This window comes from Pogoniulus pusillus, chromosome 1, assembly GCF_015220805.1.
Source record: "Pogoniulus pusillus isolate bPogPus1 chromosome 1, bPogPus1.pri, whole genome shotgun sequence".
NCBI classification, from domain to species: domain Eukaryota; kingdom Metazoa; phylum Chordata; class Aves; order Piciformes; family Lybiidae; genus Pogoniulus; species Pogoniulus pusillus.
The window spans coordinates 44,427,723-44,453,356 of record NC_087264.1 but is presented as its reverse complement, the minus strand read 5'-3'; the positions used below and the strand labels follow the sequence as shown (position 1 = coordinate 44,453,356).

The following is a 25,634-nucleotide window of genomic DNA, read 5'->3' as shown; positions in this document are numbered from 1 at the left end:
CTCACTGTCCCTTTTATTCATCTTCCTGTTTATCAATTTTTCTTTTGTCCTTCAGCCTATTTCTCTCACATGAGATTTTTGTTTAAAAGTTTGCAAAATTGTCTCTCAAGCATATGAGCAGCATACAGTGAAAACAAAATCACTTATCCCTGTATTACAGGAATTCATCAAATTCAGTATAAACTCAAACACAGTTTACTCACACATTGCCATGTAAGACATTCTCACTTTGCAGCTTACACTTGTAACTACAGTTAAGCCATAAACAAGAGCAACTAGAACAGTCTTTAGAGAAAAGTATTTTCACCTAAGGTTTGATACTCTTCCATTATTCTCTTGCTAGACATCACTAAGCCATATTCCGTTCAGGACAATAGTCCATCTTTCCTTCAAGTCTCAGATATCTGATCAGAGAAATGCCTCTTAAATGGCTTTCAGTAAATTGAACACTGATTTTCACAGATAAAACAAAGATTAAAAAGCTAAACACTGACAGATTTTACTCTCCTACTCTCCACCATGTGCCTTCAACACTGCAAGCAGGGAAGCACTGGACAGACACGAGAAAAACAAAACTGATGGCAGGAAAAACACTGTGTGAATCAGTTTGACAGTATCATTTAACAGCAAAGTAAGACCAGTGCAGGAAATGAAGTAGGGCTGCACAGCTACCCAGAAACCAGTGACTTTCATCTTGCCTTCCTCAATGTTCACTGGCCCATCCTGTCCCACAGAGACACAAATAGATAACACCACCTCACTCATGGCAGCCTCATAATCAAGGCACAACAACTTAATCCTACAGTCCTCCTCAAAACAGAATAATATTCCTTGGCAAAGCTTGTGCTGCTACTCTATTCTTGAGAAGCAGAGCCCAACCCTTAAACCTCAGTCCCAACCTCCTACCAGATCCTTTACATCCCTCATTAGTTCTGTGGCAACGTGCTTCAAACAATTTTGGGTGGACCTCTTACTCTATCAAGTCTTGGGTTAAGATGTAATTTATTTCTAAATACAGGCAGCTGATCACTTTTTAACATTTCCTGTTCTCAAACAGCCTCAGAAAAAAAAATTACTCCTCCCAGTATATTCATTACTTGCAAGTGTTGATCAAAGCATTTTTTCTGAATAAATCACAACCTGCTTGTGGTAGCTTAAACCTTGTGATTGTTCCATTTTTCCAGCTGTATTACTTACATTTTCTAAGGAAAACATTACAAATAGTAAGTAAACATACTCATCAACTACATCTGAAAAAGCCCCAGACAGAACAGTATTGCCAGCACTCCTGTAAACACAAGATAGATACTCAAAAAGTCACACAAGGCTGGGAGACAGCCAACACAGCAAAATACGACATTCTCAGGGATGTACTCTTCTTTGGTTGGCTTTGTGTTTGTGCTAGTTCGAAGCAGGGTAGAATGTTTTGGTGAGAAGAACTAGATCACAGGCTGTGAAGGGAAAACAATGGTGATGTCTGCTTCCCTCAGAGTCTCGCAAAGGAGTTTGGGAAGGAGAAATGAAAACATTAGATAACACTCTCACCGTTTTTCACTCACTCTCTGCCTTGGGCTTCTGACTGAGCTGTATCTCCCTAACCTCATCTTCCACTCACCTTTGCTTCTTAACCTCTTGGCTGAACCTCTATTCTTCTTTAGGACAGGGGTAAGGTTGAGAGGGGCAGGGGGAAGGTGCAGGGGTGGTTGAGAGCCCCTCCTGGGGACTCAGGTTTCTGGGAGGGGAGTTGTGTTTCTGTATTACCTTTTACCTTGTATATTTCTGTATATAATTGTATGTACTGTAAATATCTGTTTGTATATTGTGCTAGCTGTAAATAAATAGCTTCATTTATATTCCCAGAGTCGGCTGAGTCTAGTCTGGGTATTTCTAAAATGGGGGGGGGGCGGGGAACACCCAAACCATCACAGTGTTCCCACCGGAACACCCGCTCCCCTGACCCGGGTCTCTTGCTTTGGTCCTGTGCTCGAAGTCATTGCAAAATAGAGGATGAACTCAACTTTCAACTTCTCTTTCCAGGTGCCCTGGAAGAAAGGCTTCAGCTCTGATTTTACCCGTGCTCTGTCACAAAACGTAGCAAGCCCAGCGGGCCAGAAGAGGTTTGCTAATACACAAGTAGCACTTGCCTGCTTAGTTCTCAACGCCAGTCTTTTCCCCTCACAGCTGTTATCCCAGCCCGACTCCTCACGACACGGCCCCGCCCCCGCGTTTCCGACCCCTACAACGGCCAAGGAAAGGCTTCCCGCCCTTCACCGCCGGCGGACGGGGCCGCACCGGAATACACTACTGCCATGCTCCCCAGACTCTAAATTTCAATCGAAGGAGCGGCGTTGCTGACTGAGCGCGGAGCTGCGAGCGGGGCGGGACAGACACCCGCCCCCCGGCAGCCGATCCGGCCCGGGGGCCGCTGCTGACACCGCCCCGCGCTCCTCCCCACCTGCTGCGCAGTCTGGCGCGAAGCCTTGTGGGTGACGTAGTCTAGCCCCGGCCCTCGGCTTCCCCTCCCGCCCCCCGGAGCCCTGTCTGGGCCGTGTGTTTCGCAAGGCACTCTGGGTGTTGTAGGAGCAGCCCATGAGCCAATGGCAGCCGTCGCTTAGGCAGAGCGCGCTTGCGTGCGAGGGTCCCTCAGGCACGTGCCTTCCTTCTGGAGTGCGATTGGTCGCCAGGAGGGCGTGACCAGCTCGCTGTCTCTTTGCCGAGCCAATCAGAGTGGGCCATGTAGAGCGAGCCGTTCGCCGGGGCCTGCGTGCGCCGCTGTCAGCAGCCGGTAGTTGCCCGTCAGCTCGGCCAGCGGATTGGTGGCGGCGGCGCGGTGGGCGGAGCGAGGCAGCCGGACTCGGGGCCCCTACGCGGCGGCGGCCCCTCAGGAGCCCGGTGGGATGGGGCAGCGGTTGCGCCTCGGGCTGGTGCTGTGTCTTGCGGCGCTCTGGGCCGGAGGGCTGGCCGCAGCCGGTTAGTACCGGGGCTTCACATTTCCGTGCCCCGCAGGGCCTCAGTTCTGCGGCGGCCTCGCCCCCCTGTTGCCCTGCTGCGAGAGAGGGGGTGCGGGCTGTTGCCACTGTGGGTTGTGGGGTCTCGAGGGCGTCCTAACGTAAAGGCGGCGGAAACCGGGGAAGGGACCCTGTGTTCTCACTGGGGCTTTGGGGTGCATGGCGACAGCTCCGTCTTCGCTGGGACGCGGGGAGGGCGAGGGAGTTGTGTTCCTGTCAGCTGCAGGGCTAGGAGTTAGTAGGAGCCAGACTTACCGAGGGACGACGGGCCCGTTGGTCACCCTGTACTTGTTGGCACTGCTTCACTGGGGGCTGTTCTGTAGGCCTCATGGGGGTGAACATATTGTTTAGGCTGGCTCCTGCCTTTAAACAGATCGTTAAGAGAGCACTTCGTAATAACTGCTCGGCTCAACACTGAAGCGAGACCTTTTTTTTCTTTCCTATTTTGCAGTTTCTTGCCGAGAAGCTGATAATGCTGATGTTAGCTTTATCAGAACAGTTTTCTCATGCAGATAGATAAAAGAGCGCAGTTCTGGGGCCTGCATTATGTCACTATAACACATTTCTGCTTTTGTTACGTAGCTTGGGTTTTATATGCTTCTCATATATTGTCATCTGCTTCCTCTCCAAGGGTTTCTACCTCCCACACCTTTCTTTCCACCGTGGGTGGGTGGGGGCAATGTGCAATGCACTTATTTATGTAGTGCTTCTGAAGCCAGAAAGTAGGCATTTAGTAGACAGCTTTATCTAGTGCTACTGGGGATGTGCTTTCAGGCTTTCAGTATTTCAGGAAAGTAACAGACTTTTCTCTAAAAATAATTTCAGTGACTTGGCATTCTATTTCAGGTATAGAGCAGGGTGTTGCAATTGAAGGTGATGTTACTGGAGTTTAGCCTAGGCATCAAGCACAAGACCTTTGTACATAATGCTATAAAACAGCTCTTCCTGAGGTGTAGAAAAGATACCTGCAAGCTCTGTGAAGCCGAAGACTGACTCTGAATGATGCCGTCCCTGGGGCTGTTCAAGGCGAGGTTGGATGTGGCACTTGGTGCCATGGTCTAACCTTGAGCTCTGTGGTGAAGGGTTGGACTTGATCTGTGAGGTCTCTTCCAACCCTGATGATACTGTGACACTGTGATAATGTATAGAAAGGAAAAAAGCTAAGGTGCGATGAGACTTGTCAGATGAACCGTCTGTTGGGTATGTAGAAGTTAGGTTTAAGGGCTGTTAAAGTGTGCAACTATGGCTGTGCTAGCATCCCACTCTTCTGTCTTGACTGCTTTTCTACTGTCACTAAGTTGTGCTTGTGAATATCAAGTTCTGATAAGTTGTTTAGAGTTAATTGAACTAATGCAATTGATGTGTCCAAGAAAGCACATGTGTGGTTAGAAGCTCTTGCCAGTTAAATCACTACTGTGAGGTAAGACTGTTTATTGATACACAAAATAAATTAGGAGAAGGTGTTTGGAGTCCACCTTTTGGCAGCAAATGATAAAAGCAAGAGACCTTTTTGCTCCAGTTTTTGTGAGGAGTCATTCTCAAAGAAAATAAGTCAGTGTCACTTGATTGATGTTTTTATTTCCTACAGCAACAGTGCCATTTTCTTTAGTAGAGTGTGGTACAAGCCTGGAGACTCTGTGTTAAATGCTTCCTTGAATACTTGTTCATTCATAGTGTCTGGTATGGAAACAGTTATTTGAAATGTGAGTATGTTGAAGGGAGGGGTTTTGAGAAGGATGAGTAAAAACATGATATTTCCTGACACCAGAGGATTTTTTTTTTTCAGTAGAAGAGCCTTTTAACTATGGCTTTAAACCCTAACATTGTAGTCATAAACTTTTGCTTAAAACTGTATATTGAAAATGTGAGATGAATTGAAGGAAACTGAGCCCTAAAGAAATGTGTACTTTTTTTTTAAGATGGAATATTAGTACAAGTTATGAAAGAAGTTCAGCATTGAGGCTATGGAAATAATAATGAGCTCACAGGGAACTGGCAAAAGCTGCTAGAAAAGTGGTAACTGCTTAAGCTGCTGGCTGTTCTGTGCTTACCACAGCAGCAAAAGCTGACTACTTCTTCTGTTGATCATTCAATAAAAACACAGAAAAAAATATTCTCATTTGTTTCTGATTGCTGGTATTATTTGGTTCTTGAGTGTTTTTTCTCAATGTTTGCAGAATAAAAGGTAGAAATCCTCTCGTTTTACATGAGGAGAGGAAGTGACTCTTCCTCTTACTATCCTGCACTTTCCATGGCTAACTTCAGTGATAGGCAAAGGTTTTCATACTATCTCATTAACTGGTTGAGCAGATAAGAGTAGTCACGTAATTGCAGGAAACTTTTGTACTTGTTCTTTAAAAAGGCAGCTCAACAACTTTCCACACTCTTCTGTTTTTGCTTGACTAAGTGAACAACATGCCCTAAACTGGTTGCTTGATATGGAACCTCAGTTCCTTCAGAGAAATTAAGGTGAGGGTTGACCTGTATCTTAATTGTATAGTTGTGCTATAAAATCATAAGATCATAGCTGGGAACACTCTTGCTGCCAAGGATGCTTTGAAACTAAGCCTGCTAAATAGGTGCCACTTAAGGATTTTGCTTAGCTGCCTGCATGTTTTAGAGGTTCATGTCATAGGAATCACATTTAAGCTATGGAGCTTTTGTGCTAACCATTGAAAAATCAACGAGAAGCAGTCTGAGGTATTTTTTTCATAATATTTAATTTCTTCCTACAGAGATAAAATGAACAAGATTTGCATTCTCTTTCAAATTCTCACTAGTCAGTTATACAAAAAGAATATTAAAAGAAATAACGAAAAGTTGCCCCAAAAAACCTGATAGATGCTGTAAAGCAGTTATTGCCAAACCATTTTTGTTCATGCACTTCTCAGTGAAAAAAAATTGAGCATGATGCTTAACTTACAAAAAAACAAAAGTTATGTACTACTGTACTAACATATTTGACAACAAAAATAGAAATTAAAAAAATGAGATAAAAGTGAAATAAGCACAACTAAGAAAAAAAAATAGCAATTTTAAAAGTATTTTCTTTCTGCACTCCCAGTGGGTTGGCTAGAGCATCCCACTTTAGAGATGACTGCAAACTCTTAGTTTTGTTGTGTTAGTGTTTGGAGCTTAAAGAGCTTGGCAAAAACACTGGAAGCTGACTACAGTGATCAGTTAGGGCATTCATCAGAGCTTTGGGGGGTTGCCCACTGCTTGCATTTACTTTTGTTTATTTGGGTTTTTTTAAGTTTTTTTCAAGGGGGAGTTATTTTTCAGAGGTGAATGACCATTCTAATGTTGAAATGAATATTTCTTGTCTAGTAGCTTTAACTTTATGGGCTCTGACAAGGGTTAGGGCTGGGCTGACCACTGAATGAGTGACGTGTACATGGTATGAAATACCTAGTTGGTCAGTTCAAGGTCACCTATCCTGTCCACTCTTCCCTGTAGTATTGCCTTTTACTCTGCACCCTCGATGTAGGATACAAAATTTAGCAGTGACCTTGGTCTGTATGCCAGTCCTTGGTACCAGCTAGAAAAATTCAAAGTTATTGCTTCTAGAAACAGACAATATCTGAAAAAAAGGTGCCATTAACCGCAGAACCTGCAGGTAATTAGAGAGTGAGCTAAAAAGTAAAATTACTGAACATAATTAGTTCTGTTCTAAATCAAACCAGGACAAGGTTGTCAGTTGATTTGTTCTTTTAATACAGCAGAACTTTGTTGTGCTCCCTTAAGTTAAAGGACCTTCTTTTTGCTGAATCACACTGAACAGCTCTCCTTGCTTCTATCCTTTTCTCCACAGTGCTCTCTTGAGCACAGAATGGTAGGTTCTTTATCCAGCATATGGTAGGATCTTTGTATCTAGCATAGGCTGCCAGAGTATTTTTACTACATTTTAACAGGCTGACTGAATGCTGTTTTTTTATTAATTGAGTAAAAATTAATAAATTTTAAACCTGGTTTTAATTATATATGGAGTGGTGGATGGCTGAAGCAAGTGTTTAGCTCTGAAGTACTCTAGAGCCCTAGCTGGGTGTGAAAGCACTCAGCAATGCCTACAGCTCATTTGGTACAATGTTGTCGGCTGCATGTTTCAGCCACAAGTGGTTTTGCCTACTTAATCCTTTTACTATATCTTTGCATTTCCCTAATTTGTTTAACAAGTGGTGGTATTAATTTTAAGTTGTCCTTTTCATAAGAGATTTATAAAATTAGGCACCTTGGTAACAGACTCAAATTAATAAATAAACAAAACAGTTACTTGTTAAAATTTAGCTGTGGGAAAGCAAACTAAATCATCAGCTTTGATCTCCAAAGCAGGTGTGCAAACATCTGTGACTTTCATCAGTAGCTGAGCCTTGACTAATAAAGTATTCTTAGGTCAAACTGTGACCTTCCATAGACTTTTGTTTTAACACTTGCAGAATTCTCTTAAGTGTTTCTTAGAAGTCAACACACTTCTGAATAGCAGGTGTGTACTAGTCAGCAGTTCTGTGAAATAACAAGGCTGTAAGTGATCCCTCTTTTAGTTACATTATTTGTCATCACTACAACCTCATCTGCCTAACTTAGAAGGAAGTCCCAAGGCTAAGAGCAGTTAGTGCTGTTTCGGAACCACTGTTTTGAAAATGCTGATTCAAATACAGTTTCTTAATAACAAAGCTGGTTCCTTCAGAGAGAATTTAAATGATGCAATAGAAGTGAAATAGAAGAGCAAACATTAACTCTGTCTTATGTTGCTCAGATGTCTTTTTCCTTTCAATTCAGCAAACCCTTGCATATGACATAGCAAAATACTTCTTTGATATATACGTGCGTAGGTAATTTACCCTATTTAGATCTGACCTTCTATGTGGTTTTTTTTGTTGTAAAGTCAACTTTCCACAAATTGAAAACAGCTAGTAAAGCCTTTACCAAAACTGTAACAGTCTAGTGCTGTTTGTCTGATTTTGAGCAGACAAACACCCACCCTAGCTGGTACAGCTGTTAAAAATAACATGGTGTTTGTTACTGCAGTAACTGATACTGTGTGAGTGCTTTGTATGTATTAATAGCCACATACAAACTATTGAGGGAGTTAACCTTGTCTTCATTCCCCCTCACCCCACTCCAGAAGCATATTTCAATCTCTTGACAAGCTCTGGGATTTGAAATTGAAAGGTGGTGTTTAGGTTTAGATACTGTTTTGGGGTGCTGTTTGTCTGTTGTGTGTTGTTTGGGTTTTTTGATAATCGAATGGAACTTGAAGGGAACATGATAGAATTTGTCTCATATATTTTAAAATGGAAGAGAACAGTAAATACCCTAAATGCATATGCACTTTTACCATATCTTAAAAAGCAAGTTGTATGAGGATATGAAGGGTTGAAATTCAGTGGTAAAACTTAGACTTTATTACAATCAGCCTTAGATTAGATTCCCCTAGATTGCTCAAACTGATAAGTGCTGTGATCTCTGCCAAGAATGCAGCTGGCCTTCTTTGTTCCTTATGCCTCTTTTGATGTTTTTTCAAAGCTGGAATTCTTATGCCGCCTTGGTTGCTACATGGAATGTATGTTACTTGTGAGGTGCTCTTTGCTGTCCCAACTAGTTTCTCTGAAGGATTCTGCATGTGTGTGTTTTCTGAACTTGTGAGATACAGCTTCTTACCCCCACCAGCTGTTCCAGACTTTTTTAATCTGTCAAACTTTGATTTTAATACCTTCTTGAGAGTGCTCAATAGACTGAGTTACACTGTCAAACTCATCACAAGCTTCACTTGTACATCTCAGATTTTTTTTCCTGTTTTTTATGCCGTTACAACTTAATTTTTTTTACTTACCTAAAAGTTATACTTCAGTCTGGAAGTAATTTTCTGGAATCTCGCTTCCAAGGTTGATCTTTTCACTGTAGACACCTGCAGTTGTTCTGACACAGTAATACTCAAAACATGAACTGAAGTAAGTGTCACATTTGTAGCTCGTCACTTCAGAGAGATAATTATTATCTCTGGCAAAGCACTGTTCATGCATGAAGTTGAAAAGTATGCAAGTTTGCTTGCTGCCAAGTGCTTTCAGAAGTAGTAGGAGATAGCAACATCCTTGTTTAGTCATCTGTTTATATTTTGAGCTTTTATTTCTATATAAGTGAGTTGAGGATGAGAGAGGAGGAGGCCATAAGGTTGTCTTTCAAACATAGAAAGAATTTTGTTTACCTAAATGAGGTGATACCAGATACTGTTAACTGGAAACAGTCACATTTTGTCTGTGATCATTTTCGAGGCTTTCACCTGAGATGGTAGCACAAACCAAGTTGTTCAAAGCACAGTGAGAAACCCATTTAAGTTACAGGAACAAACAAGAGACTCGTTTCTGCAAAGCAATGGTAAAACTGTCATAAATAAGCTTTTCTGATGATATCCTGACTCCTACCACTTATATTCCTTTAGGTCTGTGCCTAATAGCTTTTCTTCTTTACCATTTTCTTTCCAGTTTTTCTAATCAAGTATAGCAGATTAAACTAAGAAAGCTTAGTTAAACAGGACTTTCAGCTCTTGAACAGGATCTTAAGATAAACATTTTTCACAGGTCTATATAGACACCTCTGTATAAAGGTTTCAGTGTGCTAGTCAGGCAAAATGAATTTGCTTTCTATGAAGGACAATGTTTAATTATAAGTGGGATTGTATTCATGAAACTTTATGGTCACTACTTAAGCTGTTCATGCTAAAGCTTGATTTGGCCACTAAAAAAATTACGTTCTATATGCTCCTTTCACTTGATGCATATCTTTCAGGTAGTTTAGTTGGACTGGAAGAGTTCCTACTGTGTAGTAATCTAGAGGAATGATCCAGTGTTTTTGTTGTGGTTTTAAATCGTATTTGAAAAAAGTATCAGACACATAATTGTGTTGGCATAGTTTAAGGAAGAAGAGGTTCACCTGTGAAACATTTGATTCTGACAACACTAACAAGGTCTTTCTGATGTGAATTAGGCAACATACGAAACTCCAATATTTCAGAACTGTTGCACAATATTATAGCTAAACTTATCTTTATTTTTGAGAAAGTTACTCCTGGAAAACTGACTTATACTATCTCTTCTAGATGAAGAAGGAAATCAAGATGAATCACTGGAGCCAAAGGTGAGAAAACTACCTTCTACTCATTCAGTTTTTCTTGTGAAGTAGAGCCAAGTCCTAAAGTTCAGACCTGTGATTTGACTCCTGTTTTGAACTGTTCTGTGTCTCTTGCAGTCTCAATTTCTTCTGTCCATTGGAAGGATTTTAAACCCTTATTTTTATTCAAAAGAAGTGAAGTGGGTGGAGTCAAAGCTCATAGTAGTTCAACTTACTTTTGATGCTGTGGTATAAACTTATTATGTTAATGAAGCCTGTATTTGAAAGTAGTGGGGGTTTTTGCTAGCTGTTCAATTTCTAGTATTTTAAATTGTGGCTGATTTCTTTCAGACTTTATCTGCAGAGGACCAGGTAAAGGACCATTCCACAGGAACTCGAGTGGTAGCAGGTCAGATCTTCCTTGAATCGGGAAAATCGGACTCTCAAGCAGATGATGAAAACTTTCACAGTCATGAAGAGGAAAAAGAGAATTCACTGGAAGAGCTGAACTCTCTAGAAATGTCAAATCTATTAGATAAGGATTTGGAAGAAGCAGAAATACAGAGACCAGGTAACTGCTCACAGTGTTTTGAACAAGTGGCAGGAAAGATGCATCTGAGTAACTTCAGCATGTGGATGAACATAAATAGTAATTATGGACATATGAAATAACTGCTGTTTTAATCTCTGTGGAATGTGATGGTAATTGCTTCCTTTTCTAGTAGAAACTAACATGAAAAAGATTTGATGCATTGTGATGAAAATCACAGTGGTTACTTCTAGGTGCATTTGGAGGAATTTTATGTAATTCTTGTTATTTTCATCACGTTGGAAAGCTTTAACTATCAAATGGAGAAAGCTCTAATTTCTTCAAACACTCAAGTACACATATAATGCTGGGTATATGTATTCCAACTATAGAAGGAAAAATTGTGTCTGTTTCAGCCTGCTCGCTTTTTGTCTAGAGTCCCAGTTGACAGAGAAGGAAAAAATTTTGAGGCAGAGGCATGCTTCCTAGGATGTCACTGTTGTTCTTTCAGGCAACATCTAAACTTCATGTAAACTGCAGAAAGTTTTTAAATTTAGATAAAATGTAGGTAAAATATATTATTGTGCTTAAATTCCCAGGAAATTACAATATTTTTCTTTTACTTCGGATAAAACTCAAATATTTTTGACTTTCATTTTTGTAGCAGATAATTTGATGGCACAGTTGAGTACCCTAGCCAATGCAGCAAAGTTTTTAAAACTTCATGAGAAGTAAATAGAGGGACAAATTACTGGTTCTATCTAGGAAAACAATTTGGAAGGAAAAGTAATTGTATTCTGACAGGGGAAAAAAACAACCAACCAAGAAACAACAAAAAACACCGCACAAAACCAACCTGGCTTAAGTACAGCTTTACTGGCAAACTTTTTAATTCATCCAGGCAAGAACCTAGCTCAGGTACAGATGTTACATCTCTTAAAAGAGCTACCGATGACAGGGCTGCACTAAGGCACAGTAAAGCTTTTCTAAATACAGTTTGGCTCCTGTGTATGGTCATGAAATTACACTGTGGGGGGAAACAAACAAACAAACTCCCAACTCCAAACAAACAAAAAAACCCCAACAACTCTTCATATTTCCATGTGTGGTCTGCAAGACACTGACCAGAACAAAAATTGATTTCCAGTAATTTACAGCTGGTACTACTAAGGATTTTAACCTTATAAGAAAGAAGTTGTCCTGTTTTCTTCTGATGAGTGAGGAGGTCTTAGGTGTAAAGAGAATGATGTTTCTTTTTTCTTTTTAGTTGTATGTCTTTATAACAATCAGGTTTCACACTAACAGTTTTATCTGAAAACTGCACACAAGTTTATTGAGAGCTGGCAATTCCTGCTGCTGCTCTGCTTTTTTTCCTCTTGCAGTACTGTTACCAATACTATATTTGAGTCTCCTCAGCATAAAGCATGACATGAGATGTAAGTTAAAAAAAGGATAAAATGTAATTATTAAATACCATATACTTTAGACATAATAAAATAGATAAACTGCTACTTGCATACTCAGTTTGACAAAAAGTAGTTTATCCTCTGAGTAAACTATATGCCTCAGTTTTTACTATTCATAGAATCAGCCAGGTTGGAAGAGACCTCCAAGATCATCCAGTCCAATTTGTCATCCAGCCCTATCCAATCAACTAGACCATGGCACTAAGTGTATGTATTTTGTCATGTACTTAATTAAGTACATGACAAAGTAACTTGCTGAACACCTTATCTGGTGATCACATTGCTGTGTTGCTTTAAACATGAGCATTTTTTTACTGTCTCTGTAGAAAAAACACAGCAGCATGATTGAATTTAGAATTTATAAATGGTGAAGGGGAGGATTAAGGCCAAGTAATTTCAGAACTTGAGTGTACAGCAAACTCTTGTGCTGAGTGCTGTGTAAATGGTTTGTGTCCAGTTGCTTTAAATGCAGAACGCAAGGTACTGATCAAAGCAAATAAAACTTAAGTTCTCAAGTACAGCATTAATATCCTGCACCTGGAGTTTGTTCAAATGACAGTGATAAGAGGTCCCTTCTGTTTTATTTATATGTACCCTTAGCATGACTTTGTGCATTCCTATCTCATTAACAGATGTCTAAAATGATTCTAGGCTAATTGCATCTGGTGGATATATCAGTTTTGAATACAGTTTCTGAAAATAACATTTTTCCTTGTGTGTTATGGGATAATTATTTTAAGTGGTGTGGTGGAGCATCATCAAGGAATCAAATTACAAAGAGCAATTGAGGCAAACTAATCCTGGAATCTTCCTTATGCTTCAAAAAAAACAGCATGTTTTTTTGTAATTATTGTGGTCTTTAGGCCATACAGTTATGGCTCCTAGGAATAAGAACGAGCTTTCTCTTTAAGCAGAAGAATTACAAACTTAGCTTGAAAAAACACCATATAATTGACATTTTCAATTGCATGCCTTTGCAAGTGTCTTCAAATGAAGTCAAGCCCAACTGCTGTTTTAGTTTAGTGAAGGAGAAAAACCTTTATAAAAGGCCAATTGAAATAGTTGCATGTTCAAAAAATGAAGTTAATTCTTCAGAGAAGATTGATTTTTATCAAAAAATACTGGTCGAAGTAACTTTTCAGTGCTAATGCATGAGAAATAAATTATACTGTTCAAAGTAATTTTCAGTGCAACTTAAATGTATTACTGAAGTGAAATAAAGGCTTCGGTGCAACAATAGAAAAGAAGTAGACATGCAAAGATTTCATTTAAGTCTCTTCTTACAGCTGTTTTAAGTGTGCTCCCTGCTGATATTCAGGTGTTTTCAGTATCACATTTGGCCATGTGAGTGATTGTCATGAGAATGTCAAATCCTGATGCTAAAATGAATGTGTGCACTGGAATGAACTTGAAGGGTAGCATGAGAAATGGAATGCATGAGAAGAGAAAGTGAAAGGAAGGGCTGTTCATGTCGTTTGGCAGTACAAATGTAATTCAGCTTTGCCTTCTCTAATCTAAACAAAAATATTTTCTTTGCTTAGAACTGAGGAATGTAAGAAACCACACTTCCTAATTAAATAATAATGGTACTTTTCCAAGTGCTATTTAGATAAATAATTGGCATTTTCCCAGGCTTTTGTAAATGAGAAAACTTGATTAAATGCAGTTGATAGAAATTAAAACCAACATAGGATTGTTTTCCTGTATTTAGAAGGTGACTTAAATATGTGAAATAGAGGAAGGCAGTCTAATTCCTGGGTATGTATTTTCAGCTTTGACAGCTATTGGAGGCACTGCAGATGGTGAACCTTGCCACTTCCCCTTTTTGTTTATGGAGAAGGAGTATGCAGAGTGCACTGTAGATGGGAGGGAAGATGGCAGGCTTTGGTGTGCAACAACGTATGATTACAAGAAAGATCAGAAGTGGGGCTTCTGTGAAAGTAAGTAACCTGATGCTGCCTTCTTGTGCAAGTGATGCTTTCTTAAGCTTGTGTTTTCAGTCCTCTTAATGCCCTTTATTTCAGTGTGTAGAAGTCCCTGTCATATACTGATAGCCACTTAATACTGCAGTATACAAGTAATTGTGAAGTCAAAGCTCTAATGATGGAAAAGATTATAGTGCAAATGCCACTTCCTAAAGCTGTTTGGGAAATCTTGTATTGCAGAAATCTATAGAACTCAGTCTCCAAGGCTAAGGGAGTAGTAGAGAGGCTTGATAGGACAAGAGGAAATGGCCTGAAGTTGCACCAAGGGAAATTTAGAATTGGATATTAGGAAAAATGTCTTCACTGAAAAAGTAGTGAAGCTTTGAAACAGGCTGCTCAGGGAAATGGTTGAGTCACTGTCCCTGGAGATGTTCACAAACTGTCTAAGCATGGTGCTTTCGGACATGGTTTGGTGGATGTGGTGGTGTTGGATCTATAGTTGGACTTGATCCTAGACAGCTTTTCCAAACTCTGACTCTGTGCTAGTGTTTCCCATTATACTTCTGATTTGTTGCACAGAGGCAACCCTTCTCTAGGAAACATTCACCTGCAAGAGTGGTGCAAGATTTGCAAAGCACCTACAGGATGGCCAAGGGATCAGGCCCAGTCAGCACAGGTTTAGGAAGAGCAGGTCCTGCCTGACCAACCTGATCTCCTTTTATGATCAGGTTACCTGCCTGGTGAATGTGTAGAAGGCTGTGGATGTAGTCTGCCTGGACTTCAGCAAAGCCTTTGACACCATCTGCCACAACAAGCTCCTGGTGAAGCTGGCAGCTTGCAGCTTGGACAGATTCACTATGATATGGGTCAAGAATTAGCTGGAAGGCTGGGCCCAGAGAGTGGTGAATGGTGCCACATCCAGTTGGCAGTCAGTCACTAGTGGTGTTCTCCAAGGATCAGTCTTGGGCTCAGTCCTGCTCGATATATTTATTGATGGTCTGGACAAGGGGATTGAGTCCAGCATCAGTAAGATTGCAGATGACACCAAGCTAGGAGCGGATGTTGATCTGTTTGGAGGGTAGGAGAGCCCTGCAGAGGGACCTGGACAGGCTGGATGGGTGGGCAGAGGCCAATGGGATGAGATTTAACAAGGCCAAGTGCAGGGTTCTGAACTTTGGCCACAACAACCCCAAGCAGCACTACAGTCTGGAGAGCAGTCAGGAAGAAAGGGACCTGGTGGTACTCATAGATAGTAGGCTGAACATGAGCTAGCAGTGTGCCCAGGTGGCCAAGAGAGCCAATGGCATCCTGGCCTGTATCAGAAATAGTTTGGCCAGTAGGATGAGGGAGGTTACTCTTCCCCTGTACTTGGCAGTGGTCAGGCCACACCTTGAGTACTGTGTCCAGTTCTGGGCCACTCAACTCAAGAGAGATGTTGAGGTGCTGGAAGGTGTTCAGAGAAGGGCAACAAAGCTGGTGAAGGGCCTGGAGCACAAATCCTATGAGGAGAGGCTGAGGGAGCTGGGGTTATTTAGCCTGGAGAAGAGGAGGCTCAGGGGTGACCTCATTGCTGTCTACAACTACCTGAAGGGAGGTTGTAGCCAGGTGGGGGTTGGTCTCTTCTCTCAGGCAACCAGCAACAGAACAAGGGGACACAGTCTCAAGTTGTGCCGGGGTAGGTATAGGCTGGATGTTAGGAGGGAGTTCTTCCCAGAGAGAGTGTTTAGCATTGGAATGGGCTGCCCAGGGAGGTGGTGGAGTCACCGTCCCTGGAGGTGTTCAAGAAAAGCCTGGATGAGGCACTTAGTGCCATGGTCTAGTTGACTGGATAGGGCTGGGTGCTAGGTTGGCCTGGATGACCTTGGAGGTCTCTTCCAACCTGGTTGATTCTGTGATTCTAAGAGGAACTTTTCTTCCTTGCATGACTGTCTTCAGAACAATGAAAAGAATATTTTAACAACACATTGTACTTGAGACATGTGAGGAGAAACTGTCTACCTTATCTTGACACCTTCTTTAGATAGCTTTTTGTAATCACTTGCTTTGTTTACTGGTCTTTAGAAACCTATTTCTGGTTGCATTTTCCCTTTAGAATCAATAGGAATTTTGAGAGAATAGTCTTGAGCTGTTTAACAGATGCTTTTAATGTACTGTCTATTTCAGCTGAAGAGCAGTCTAATAAGAGAAGGCAGATGCAAGAAGCTGAAGATGTTTATCAAACTGGAATGAAAATCCTTAATGAAAGCAGTAAAAAGGCTCAGAAGAAAGAGTAAGTTTACCACTCCACAAGAGAAGGGTGATGTGGCTTCACTGCAGTAATAGTACCAAAAAAAAATAATAATTTCAGAATATTTAGAAAAAATTAACTGTTTTCCTCTGAATCTGCTAAAAATTGTGTAATTTTAATTTTTGAAGAGCAAATTTCATCAGATTATTGACTTAATGCAAGATGGTGCTGTAGTTGCTATTTATATGTGGCGACTTCCCAGAAAAAACAAGATAGTTGTCATTTTAAAAACGTTTTTTACAGTCTAATTCTCATTTTGCTTCAAAGATGAAATCCTTTATTGACCTGCTCTGTTGTTATTCCTGCTTTCTGATGTTGTTGATCACTGTAAAAATAGTATTAATCTCAACACATTGTTAAACTGTAGCACTTAACATTGTGTGAGAGAAAAGGGTAATGCTTACAAAACAGACAAAAAAATAGTGTTCTGTTTGTTATAGTCTGTTTATTTTCCAATCTGTATGTGTCAAATTACTGCTAAAATAGTTGTCAGCTTGCAGCTATAGTTAAGAATAGCTACATCAAACTAGAACTCCCTGGTTGTCGTCTTGACTACTTCATTAGCAGGTGGTGACTTCCAACTGCTTAGTTCTCAGTGAGCACTATTACCATGTTAAACTTGTTTGTGGAGATAAAGGAGTGTATTTCTACTTAAAGTAGAAGCACAGCTAGAAATTGTCCACACCTTCACAAAGATAAAGGCATGCTATATGTTAAAGTCTGACTATTATTCTTGTATTAAATATTAGTTCTTCTGAACACCTTAGACTTTATTAGAAAATGAAATTATTAGAGGAACCAGGTATGCCTCAGCGTGTCTTAATGAAAGAAATATGTTTGAGATTAGAAAGGAGAAGAGCTAAAGAAAAGCCTTGGAATGCTAATAAAGGTCCATGAGAAATCAAGGTGCAGAGTAGTGCATCTGTTTACTAGCTGAATCATATGAGTTGTTACATGGAGTGACAATTTAGAGCTGTAGGTAGATTTGTTTGTAGAAAACAGAAGGGGATTAAAAAACCCTTCCCCAGATTCATCAGGCTTGTGAACAAACTAACTTGTTTGCCTCAAAATGACTGAGAAATCATTTCCTTTTAAGAGCTTACCAGTATCTTCTGAAAGCAGCCGACATGAATCATACCAAGGCAATGGAGAAAGTCTCTTATGCTTTGTTGTTTGGCGATTACCTGAAACAGAACATACAGTCATCAAAAGAACTGTTTGAAAAACTAACAGAAGAAGGTTCTCCTAAAGGACAGATGGTATGTGTGCCCTGAAGTGCTATGAGAGTTGTTAGAGGTGTTATGATTTTGTCTGAAACTGTTACTCTCTTACTCTTGTGGTTTGTGTGGGATGCTATCGCTTCATCTGCAGTTCTGGGTTTGAGATGGGTAGATAAACACAAACAAAAGTTTATAATCAAGGCAGTTATAAACTCCTAGGAATCTTGAAAGTGGTTTAGTGGCACTGGACTCACTTTGGACATATGTGAAGACCTGGAATTTTAGTGGTCTAGAATGCACTGTTTGTCTCCATGAGGTGATCTTTGTGTGCATGTGCTTTTGGAATTGCTCAGAATGGTCTTGGAACACTGAAATACAAAAATAGAAATATATGTTGTTGCCTTCTCTGAACCATGCAACTCTAACAGGTGTTACAGACAGAGCAGTAATTATGACAATTTTAAGAGTGAAAATCACTTTTGAAAAATCCTCAGCCAAACAGCTCTGCACATTTTAACTGTTTATAGTCATAAATGCAACTAACCCAGATGAAAAAGAGCAGATTTGTAGGATCTGTTAGATAGTAAAACAAACAGTAAGACTCCTAGAGAAGGTCATGGTTCATTTAGTGTTGCACTAATATGTGAGACAAAAGAATACATGAATAACCTGATGGGTACTACTGAACTTCACTTCAAGATCTTTGAGCTGGGATACTTGGAATATTCAGGACCTTTGGATCTACACTTGGCATCCAGGGAAGTAGTAGTTTCTTCCTTGCATTTGATCCACTAGACTGAATTCTGGTGAAATGCATTTGTGTTAGTGTCCCAGGCAATTCAATCATTCAGAAACTTTGTACTAAGGGGGGTAGTCTTTGGCATATTCTTTGTAGTTGTGAATTGTGGCTTGACTTCCTTATACTGCTGTGTTCCAGGAAGCCTGATACTGGATGTTTTAAAGGATGTGCTGACAAGGTTTTTCTATTTCTAGGCACTTGGATTTCTCTATGCATCTGGTCTAGGAGTCAATTCTAGTCAAGCTAAGGTAACTTAGAAATCTTCAGTGTGTTTTTTGTATTTTATCTTGGAAGCAGATGTTAAATAACCAATTACTTTGTTTTAAGGCCCTGGTGTATTACACTTTTGGAGCTTTAGGAGGAAATCTGATTGCCCATATGATCTTGGTAAGTAAGATGGTTAATAACTTAAGAACTTATTTGTACTCTGACATTGTCAATGTAAGATTCGCGTTCCTGTGAATACACTATCAAAATATTAGCTCATCATGCATGCTTTGGGTGGTCAGTAGTATCTTTCCCACTGTTCCTTGTTAACTTAAGGAAAAATTTGCTTATTTTAAGTTGTATACCACTGTGAATTTAGGTGGACTGTGGTTATGTCTTTTGGCTTAAAACACAAGTGTCAGACTTCCAGTTTAATAAGCTATTAAGATCTGTGAAAGACAAATCTTTACAGAAGATGCTGTTTTAATTACTATTATGAGACTTAAAACAAATGGACATGTGTAATTAAAAAGCTTTACATGTTTCACCTGTAACTACTCTTCTGCTTATTTGCTTTTTCCTCAGTAATACCTGAATTATAATAGCTCTGCTTAACCTTTTAATAGTTGCTCTTAATGCAGACACAATTGACTATGGCCTTTGTTTTGCTATTATCAGATCAAACCTTGCACAAGTAATGTTAAAAAAGTTTGTAGCCTGTCAAGCAAAACCTTGTCAAATAACTGATAGTCTCCATATTTTGTTCATTTTTAGGGTTACCGTTACTGGGCTGGGATAGGAGTCCTCCAGAGTTGTGAATCTGCTCTCACTCACTACCGACTTGTTGCGAATCATGGTAAAAACTTTTTGCTAGGTTGTTCTTGACTTTTTATGTGTTTCTGTTTCATTCACCTAGGAGGGCTATCAAATATAAATCATTCCTGCTGTTAAACAAGTTACCTGTTTGTCTCTGTACCATCATATGTTGTTTCTGTATCCATCTGTAGAACTATCTGTAATTCATAGAATGTCAAAGTAGTTAATTATCTGAGCAACAGCTGAAGCTCTGTAAAGATCTGTTTTTTACTAAGTTTCAGTGTAATACTTGTGTGAAACAAAACCATGTGAAAATTTGTTTTCCAGTTGCCAGTGACATTTCTTTGACTGGTGGCACAGTGGTTCAGCGAATTCGCTTAGCAGATGAAGTGGAAAATCCAGGAATGGCAAGTGGGATGCTTGAAGAAGACTTGATTCAGTATTATCAGTTTTTAGCAGAGAAAGGAGATGTACAAGCACAGGTAAGCTGAAGTTTCTCTGTTGGAATGTAAAGGTTTTCAAGCATTGCAAGAACAGCTTTATGAAAAGGTTTGGGGCTTTAGTATTCTCTTCCTTCCAAATCAACCTAGTTGATATTTTCTGAGTAGTTTCTTTTTGAGAACAGGCTTATGTTTTAGTGTATTTAAGATGGAGCTTAAACACAAAATGCAACTTTTTTTGGTGTTGAAAATAAGTACAAAACATTATAACTGTTATATCTTGGGGAGGAGGGTCTTGGCTTTTACTAGAAACTGGCCAGGTACCTTAAAGATAGCTTTAGATGTTATGGAGGAAGGACTTGGTCAAAAGAACTGACCCTGACAGAACTCAGCTTCTTGCTACTGCTCTTAATGACTTTTGTGTGTTGCAGGCTGAACCTTTTCTACACACAATGCAGAAGGGGAGGACACTAGTATAGGCAAACTGTCATCATTCAACTTGGTCATATATCACCTAGGATTTAGAAAATAGCAATATTTCATTTGAATTCTGCCTATGTAGGACAGTGATGTCAGTTACCTAGGATAAATTTCCACTTAGACTATTGTGAAGAAGCAGGCCTCATACTGTAGTTATTGAAGCAAATCCACTTTCAACCTTTGTGGCATCTTTAATTTTGGTATGATCTATTATACATGGTCTTTGTGTGTTTAGCTCACTGGTATCTTTATTACAAGAGAAAGAAAGTCTCTATGGAGAAGTGACTGATTTGTAATATAAAATCTACTTTTAGGTTGGCCTTGGACAATTGCACTTGCATGGAGGAAGAGGAGTAGAGCAAAATCATCAGGTACCCTTTTCATACATCTCTGATGCATATTACACTTGCCAGGGATAAGGTGTAACTGAGACTACAGTGAAGCAGAAGTGTTCAAATAGCACTGTAGTGTATTTAATGACTTCATTTTTAATAATAATACTTTTCAATAAAATTTAATTCATTCAATAAAACTTCTTTGTCTGGGACATGGAGATGATCTTCTTATACAGTTAATTTTAAGACTAATTATCTTAGAAATGAAGAAGTCAAAAATAAAGACCAGGACTTCATCAAGTAGTCCTTGAAAGTGACTGAGCTATTGTACAGGTAGGATCTTCATGATGCACTGTGTGTGCATTAGGGACCGTAGTTTGTGGCTTGCAAGAATGTTTTTGCTTCTGTAAACAGAAGAGTACAACTTTCAATACTAAGGATACTAAGTGTGCCCAGAAAACAGACCTGCTGATGGAAGCCACCCTAGCTACTGCCTACAGAAGTTTAAATGGCAAACTTCTTACAATATGCATTGGATAATGGAGACCTGAAGATGTGAAGTCATGAGGATTATTTCAGGCTTAGCTATCAATGAGAAATTATTTTATGGTCATCACATGTAAAAGACCTTAAAACAACTACTCTAGAATGGTTCAGAAATAATATCAAGTGGTAGAAAACTGAAATTTGAACTGGCAGATCTTTCCTAAATAGGATGTGGAAGTGCAATAAGGAAGTAAGATTTGCCCGTGTGACTTGTGCTTAGTAGCAGTGATAGGTGTGGTTTTTAACTCTGCAGTTCTGGAATGTGTTGAGAGGGATTGCTGCTCTATATTCTGTTTTTAAGTGAGGAATGTATATTGAATTAGTAGGATTGATGGCCCTTATCCCAACAAGACCCTAGTAATGTGGTAAATGACCTGCTCACCTTTGCTCCATTAGCAAGAAAAGGTACTCAGATCGCAGTCATAGTGGCTAAAATTACCTTTTTTTTCCCTCCAGCGAGCATTTGAATACTTCAATCAAGCAGCTAATGCTGGCAATTCACATGCCATGGCCTTTCTAGGAAAGGTAAGATACTGACATTCTCAAAAGTAAGCAAAATGACTGCACTTCAATGAAAAATAACAAGTATTTCCTGCTTTCTGATACCAAGCAATCTAAGCCCTTAATTCTGGAATCTAAGTGCTTCTGTTTTGCTACTGTTTCCTATTGTTCTTCAGGATTTGAGTGTCACAGTCTGTCATTCCTACTCTAAATTTTCTACTCCTTTCATGTTAGGATTTTTTTTTAACAGCAATTGAACTAGATATTTTAAAAATGAATAGCTAAATACTTAAATGTCCTTTTCCTGTGGTGGAGGTCAAAAATCAGAGTAGGCCACTATACTCTTGTATGGGGTAAAGCCAGGCGTCACAAAACCTAGTGTAGTGGGAAACAGGAAGTTTGGAAAAGAAAGGGGGAAGACATCTGTATTCCTAGTCTATACAGAGAAGTGAGGCATCTGAGTCAGAGTTGTCCGTAGGTCTGTATGTACTCTGAACCAAAGCCGGAGTCTGTAACGTAGACATTTTGTCAGTTTTCTCAGATGTAAGTTCTATTTTCAGTCTAAAACATGGTTGACAAGCTGCTATTGGTGATGTTCATGTGTTACTAAGTAGAAAGGTATTTAGGTCACTTGCCTGAGATGCAGGTTGCAGGCTACCTTCACCCCGTAAGGAGCTAAATCCTTATTACTGTTTTTAAGTACCATCTAAGGTTAGACTGAAGTGAGCATTAGCTTTAGCTCATCTTCTGCAGGCTGTTACTGCAAGAGAGAATGCAAAATTCCTGTTCTTAGAGCACAGAAAAATAGTATCACAGTATCATCAAAGTTGGAAGAGACCTCACAGATCATCAAGTCCAACCCTTTACCACAGAGCTCAAGGCTAGACCATGGCACCAAGTGCCACGTCCAGTCCTGCCTTGAACAGCTCCAGGGACGGCGACTCCACCACCTCCCCAGGCAGCCCATTCCAGTAGCCAATGACTCTCACTGAAGAACTTTCTCCTCACCTCGAGCCTAAATTTCCCCCGGCGCAGCCTGAGGCTGTGTCCTCTTGTTCTGGTGCTGGCCACCTGAGAGAAGAGAGCAACCTCCCCCTGGCCACAACCACCCCTCAGGTAGTTGTAGACAGCAATAAGGTCACCCCTGAGCCTCCTCTTCTCCAGGCTAAACTTGGTCAAGGCACCTGTCGGGAGAAATTGCAGGTTCCTACTTTCCCTACTGGGTGAATATTTTGCATCTAATAAATGCTGAAATAAATAGTAATTGTTTTGTTTTCAAGAAGTATTTTAACAGCTAGTATATTTGACTTACACTAATCTCCACAAGATTTTTTGCCTGCTTGTGTTCTTCACTGTACACTAGTAGAACTCGAAAACATAGAGTATTTTCAAAAAACATTAATTTTATGGCAGTTCATTCTATGTTATGAAGTTAAACCCTTTGAGTCTGAGTTTTACAGCAGGACATGTGTGTTCTGCTTTTGGGCAAGTTCTGTAATGATTATTCAGTAATGCAATCAGAATAGTCTCATAGTACAGTAGACTCCCTCTTATGTGCAAAGTGAAGTTCCTTTGGGATCTTCATGCTGAACTTCTGATTTCATCAGTTATTCTTCAGTAATGCTTTTCTCTTTCAGATGTACTCAGAAGGAAGTGATGTTGTCCCTCAGAGCAATGAAACAGCTCTTCAGTATTTCAAGAAAGCTGCTGATATGGTATGATTACCTGTAAGCTAGAAATACAGTATATGCACTAAGAAGTTGATTAGCTGGGAGATGGCTGCAGATGCTGCTTTTTATATGCTGTGCACCTACTGACAGCTTTTGCCCCAGAATAGGCCATAGTTAAGCCTTAGTCAGAATGTCAGAAACTGCCTCCAGATCTTGTGCTTCATGAAGCTGTGCTTAGCGCAAGGAATGTAACTCATAAATGCTGGCATGAGTGTGAAATACTGCCTGGCTAAATAACCTGCAATGCTGTTAAGTGTTAAATTTTGTTATTCTGAAGTTCTTTTAACAAGAAATTTACAGTCCTGCGTTACTATGTTGTTTTGGTTCTGACTTGTGCCTGTGAATAGATACTGTTTTTTCGCTTTATACACTTCACCTCATTTGAGCATGTGTTTTTGGCTGTTAGTCCCTCATTTGACCTATCCTTTGTGGTAGTTTTTGTACAGTTAAAGCATAAGTAGTCCTCCAGAAAAAAATCTTGAGAATATGAAACACAGCAGATGAAGGGACTACTGTAAGATAACTTCATGGTTTTTGTATTCCACAATTATATTGCTGTTCCACACCTGTCCTAGAGCAAAGATTGCTCTTTGCTGATTTCCTACATTCATGGAAGGTTTTTGGTGTGCCCCACTTCCTGCTCTGGCATTGAAGGGAAGGAATACAATAGTGCATACTTTTGCAGGGCTAATGGCCAGTAATGCATCCTGTAGAACAGCTACCAATCTGGCTTAAAATTAATAGAGACTCTTAGAGTTCCTATAGTAGTTTTGGGAGCTCCTGTAGTATTCAGAATATCTCAAACTTGGGAAAACTAAAGATGAATAAGCTATTAATGCCCACCTTAATATGTGTGTGGGTTCTACATCTTGTATGTATTGAAAATGCACGGTAGGTGTTGACTAGTGTTAAACTTTTCTTTCCTGCAAATCACCCATCTAGTTTTTGAATAAAAGTTAACAAAGATGTTGTTTTCTCTCTAAATAATTATTACTGTCTCTCTAACTGTTACTGTTAGATTTACTTTAGCTTTGCCTCTACTATCTTAACTACCATTTGGTTTAGTGATGTTGAAGACATACCAAATTTGAAAGACAGAGATGTACATATTTCCTTTATTTGCAGAAGTGTTTTCCTGTGTTTTCAGGGTAATCCAGTGGGACAGAGTGGATTAGGAATGGCTTACCTCTATGGAAGAGGTGTTCCAGTGGTAAGCTTTTGACAGTTACCTTTCTAATCATAGATGACTGTGTAGCTTCTTGTTGTGAACAGACTTTCTCTCTGTAGGAAAGTACTGTAGATGGCAGCGAGGATTTCTGTTACACTGGAAACTCCATGAGGAAATCTGTGATATAAAAAAAATCACGATGGAGTTAATTATGAAACTTGCTGTGTCCTTTCTAGATTTGAAAATGTTGCTGAAGCTATTAGAAATTCATAGCAGTGTGAGTTTTTAGCAGAAAAACTTTAGTCTCATCTTCTTGTAAAATAAGACTGATTCTCATTGTCCTCATTTTCCATCTCTTGTGAGAGTGGAGGAACACTTAGAAACTTCTAATTAATTTGCCTTGCTGCTTTTCCCACAAGAAGGTTTCTTGTCTAAGGTTTTATACTTATCTAGGCAGACAGGTATGCAAAAGTTGAATTAGCCCAAAGTTGAGGAAATAAGCTAAATAATTATTTTGGAACAGAACATCTGTTCTGTGAAGTATTCATAGCAATACCATGTGTGGATACCAGCACTAAGATAGCCACAGACTTAGCATACCTTAACAGTGGAGGGTGTTTCATTTTTTGATTAGACAACTTATGTTGCAATTTTTCTGTAATATAGATCTGTCCATGCACTTGCACAGACACACAGGCATCTTCTTTCTTTACTAAATTGTGGGGTATTGCAAGGCTGTACTGACTAGACTAAATCTTCCTGCAGAACTATGAGCTAGCACTGAAGTACTTCCAGAAGGCTGCAGAACAGGGATGGGTCGATGGACAACTTCAACTTGGTTCCATGTATTACAGTAAGTGGTATCTAAATGACTAATTCATCTGAGGATCTGCCCTTTCAGTGACTCCTCACTAGGTGGCACTAGAAGTGTATATAGACTGCATGTCGAGTCGTCTTGCTGCGCAGAGTTTGTGTTTCATTCTGTCTCAGTTCCTAAGATATTCACAGCGTTTTGCTTTAATTTTAAAGAGTAAGTACAGGCTGTATTTCACACATCTCTGCTTTTCAGGAAA

At 39.8% G+C, this 25,634-nt stretch overlaps 1 protein-coding gene across 1 annotated transcript in view; it reads left to right on the top strand.

The window, feature by feature from the left end:
- Window positions 1–2,765: 2,765 nt before the first annotated feature.
- Window positions 2,766–25,634, top strand: part of SEL1L (SEL1L adaptor subunit of SYVN1 ubiquitin ligase) — a 35,445-nt gene continuing 12,576 nt past the window's right edge. Inside the window, exons 1-15 of the mRNA XM_064151192.1 lie at window positions 2,766–2,970; window positions 10,102–10,139; window positions 10,464–10,683; window positions 13,880–14,047; window positions 16,196–16,301; window positions 17,416–17,578; window positions 18,533–18,586; window positions 18,666–18,725; window positions 19,320–19,401; window positions 19,689–19,843; window positions 20,596–20,652; window positions 21,619–21,687; window positions 23,301–23,378; window positions 24,541–24,603; window positions 25,327–25,414. Of these exons, the coding sequence (XP_064007262.1) occupies window positions 2,898–2,970; window positions 10,102–10,139; window positions 10,464–10,683; window positions 13,880–14,047; window positions 16,196–16,301; window positions 17,416–17,578; window positions 18,533–18,586; window positions 18,666–18,725; window positions 19,320–19,401; window positions 19,689–19,843; window positions 20,596–20,652; window positions 21,619–21,687; window positions 23,301–23,378; window positions 24,541–24,603; window positions 25,327–25,414 (1,474 nt within the window). The 5' untranslated portion in view covers window positions 2,766–2,897. The remainder of the gene's footprint in view (window positions 2,971–10,101; window positions 10,140–10,463; window positions 10,684–13,879; window positions 14,048–16,195; window positions 16,302–17,415; window positions 17,579–18,532; window positions 18,587–18,665; window positions 18,726–19,319; window positions 19,402–19,688; window positions 19,844–20,595; window positions 20,653–21,618; window positions 21,688–23,300; window positions 23,379–24,540; window positions 24,604–25,326; window positions 25,415–25,634) is intronic.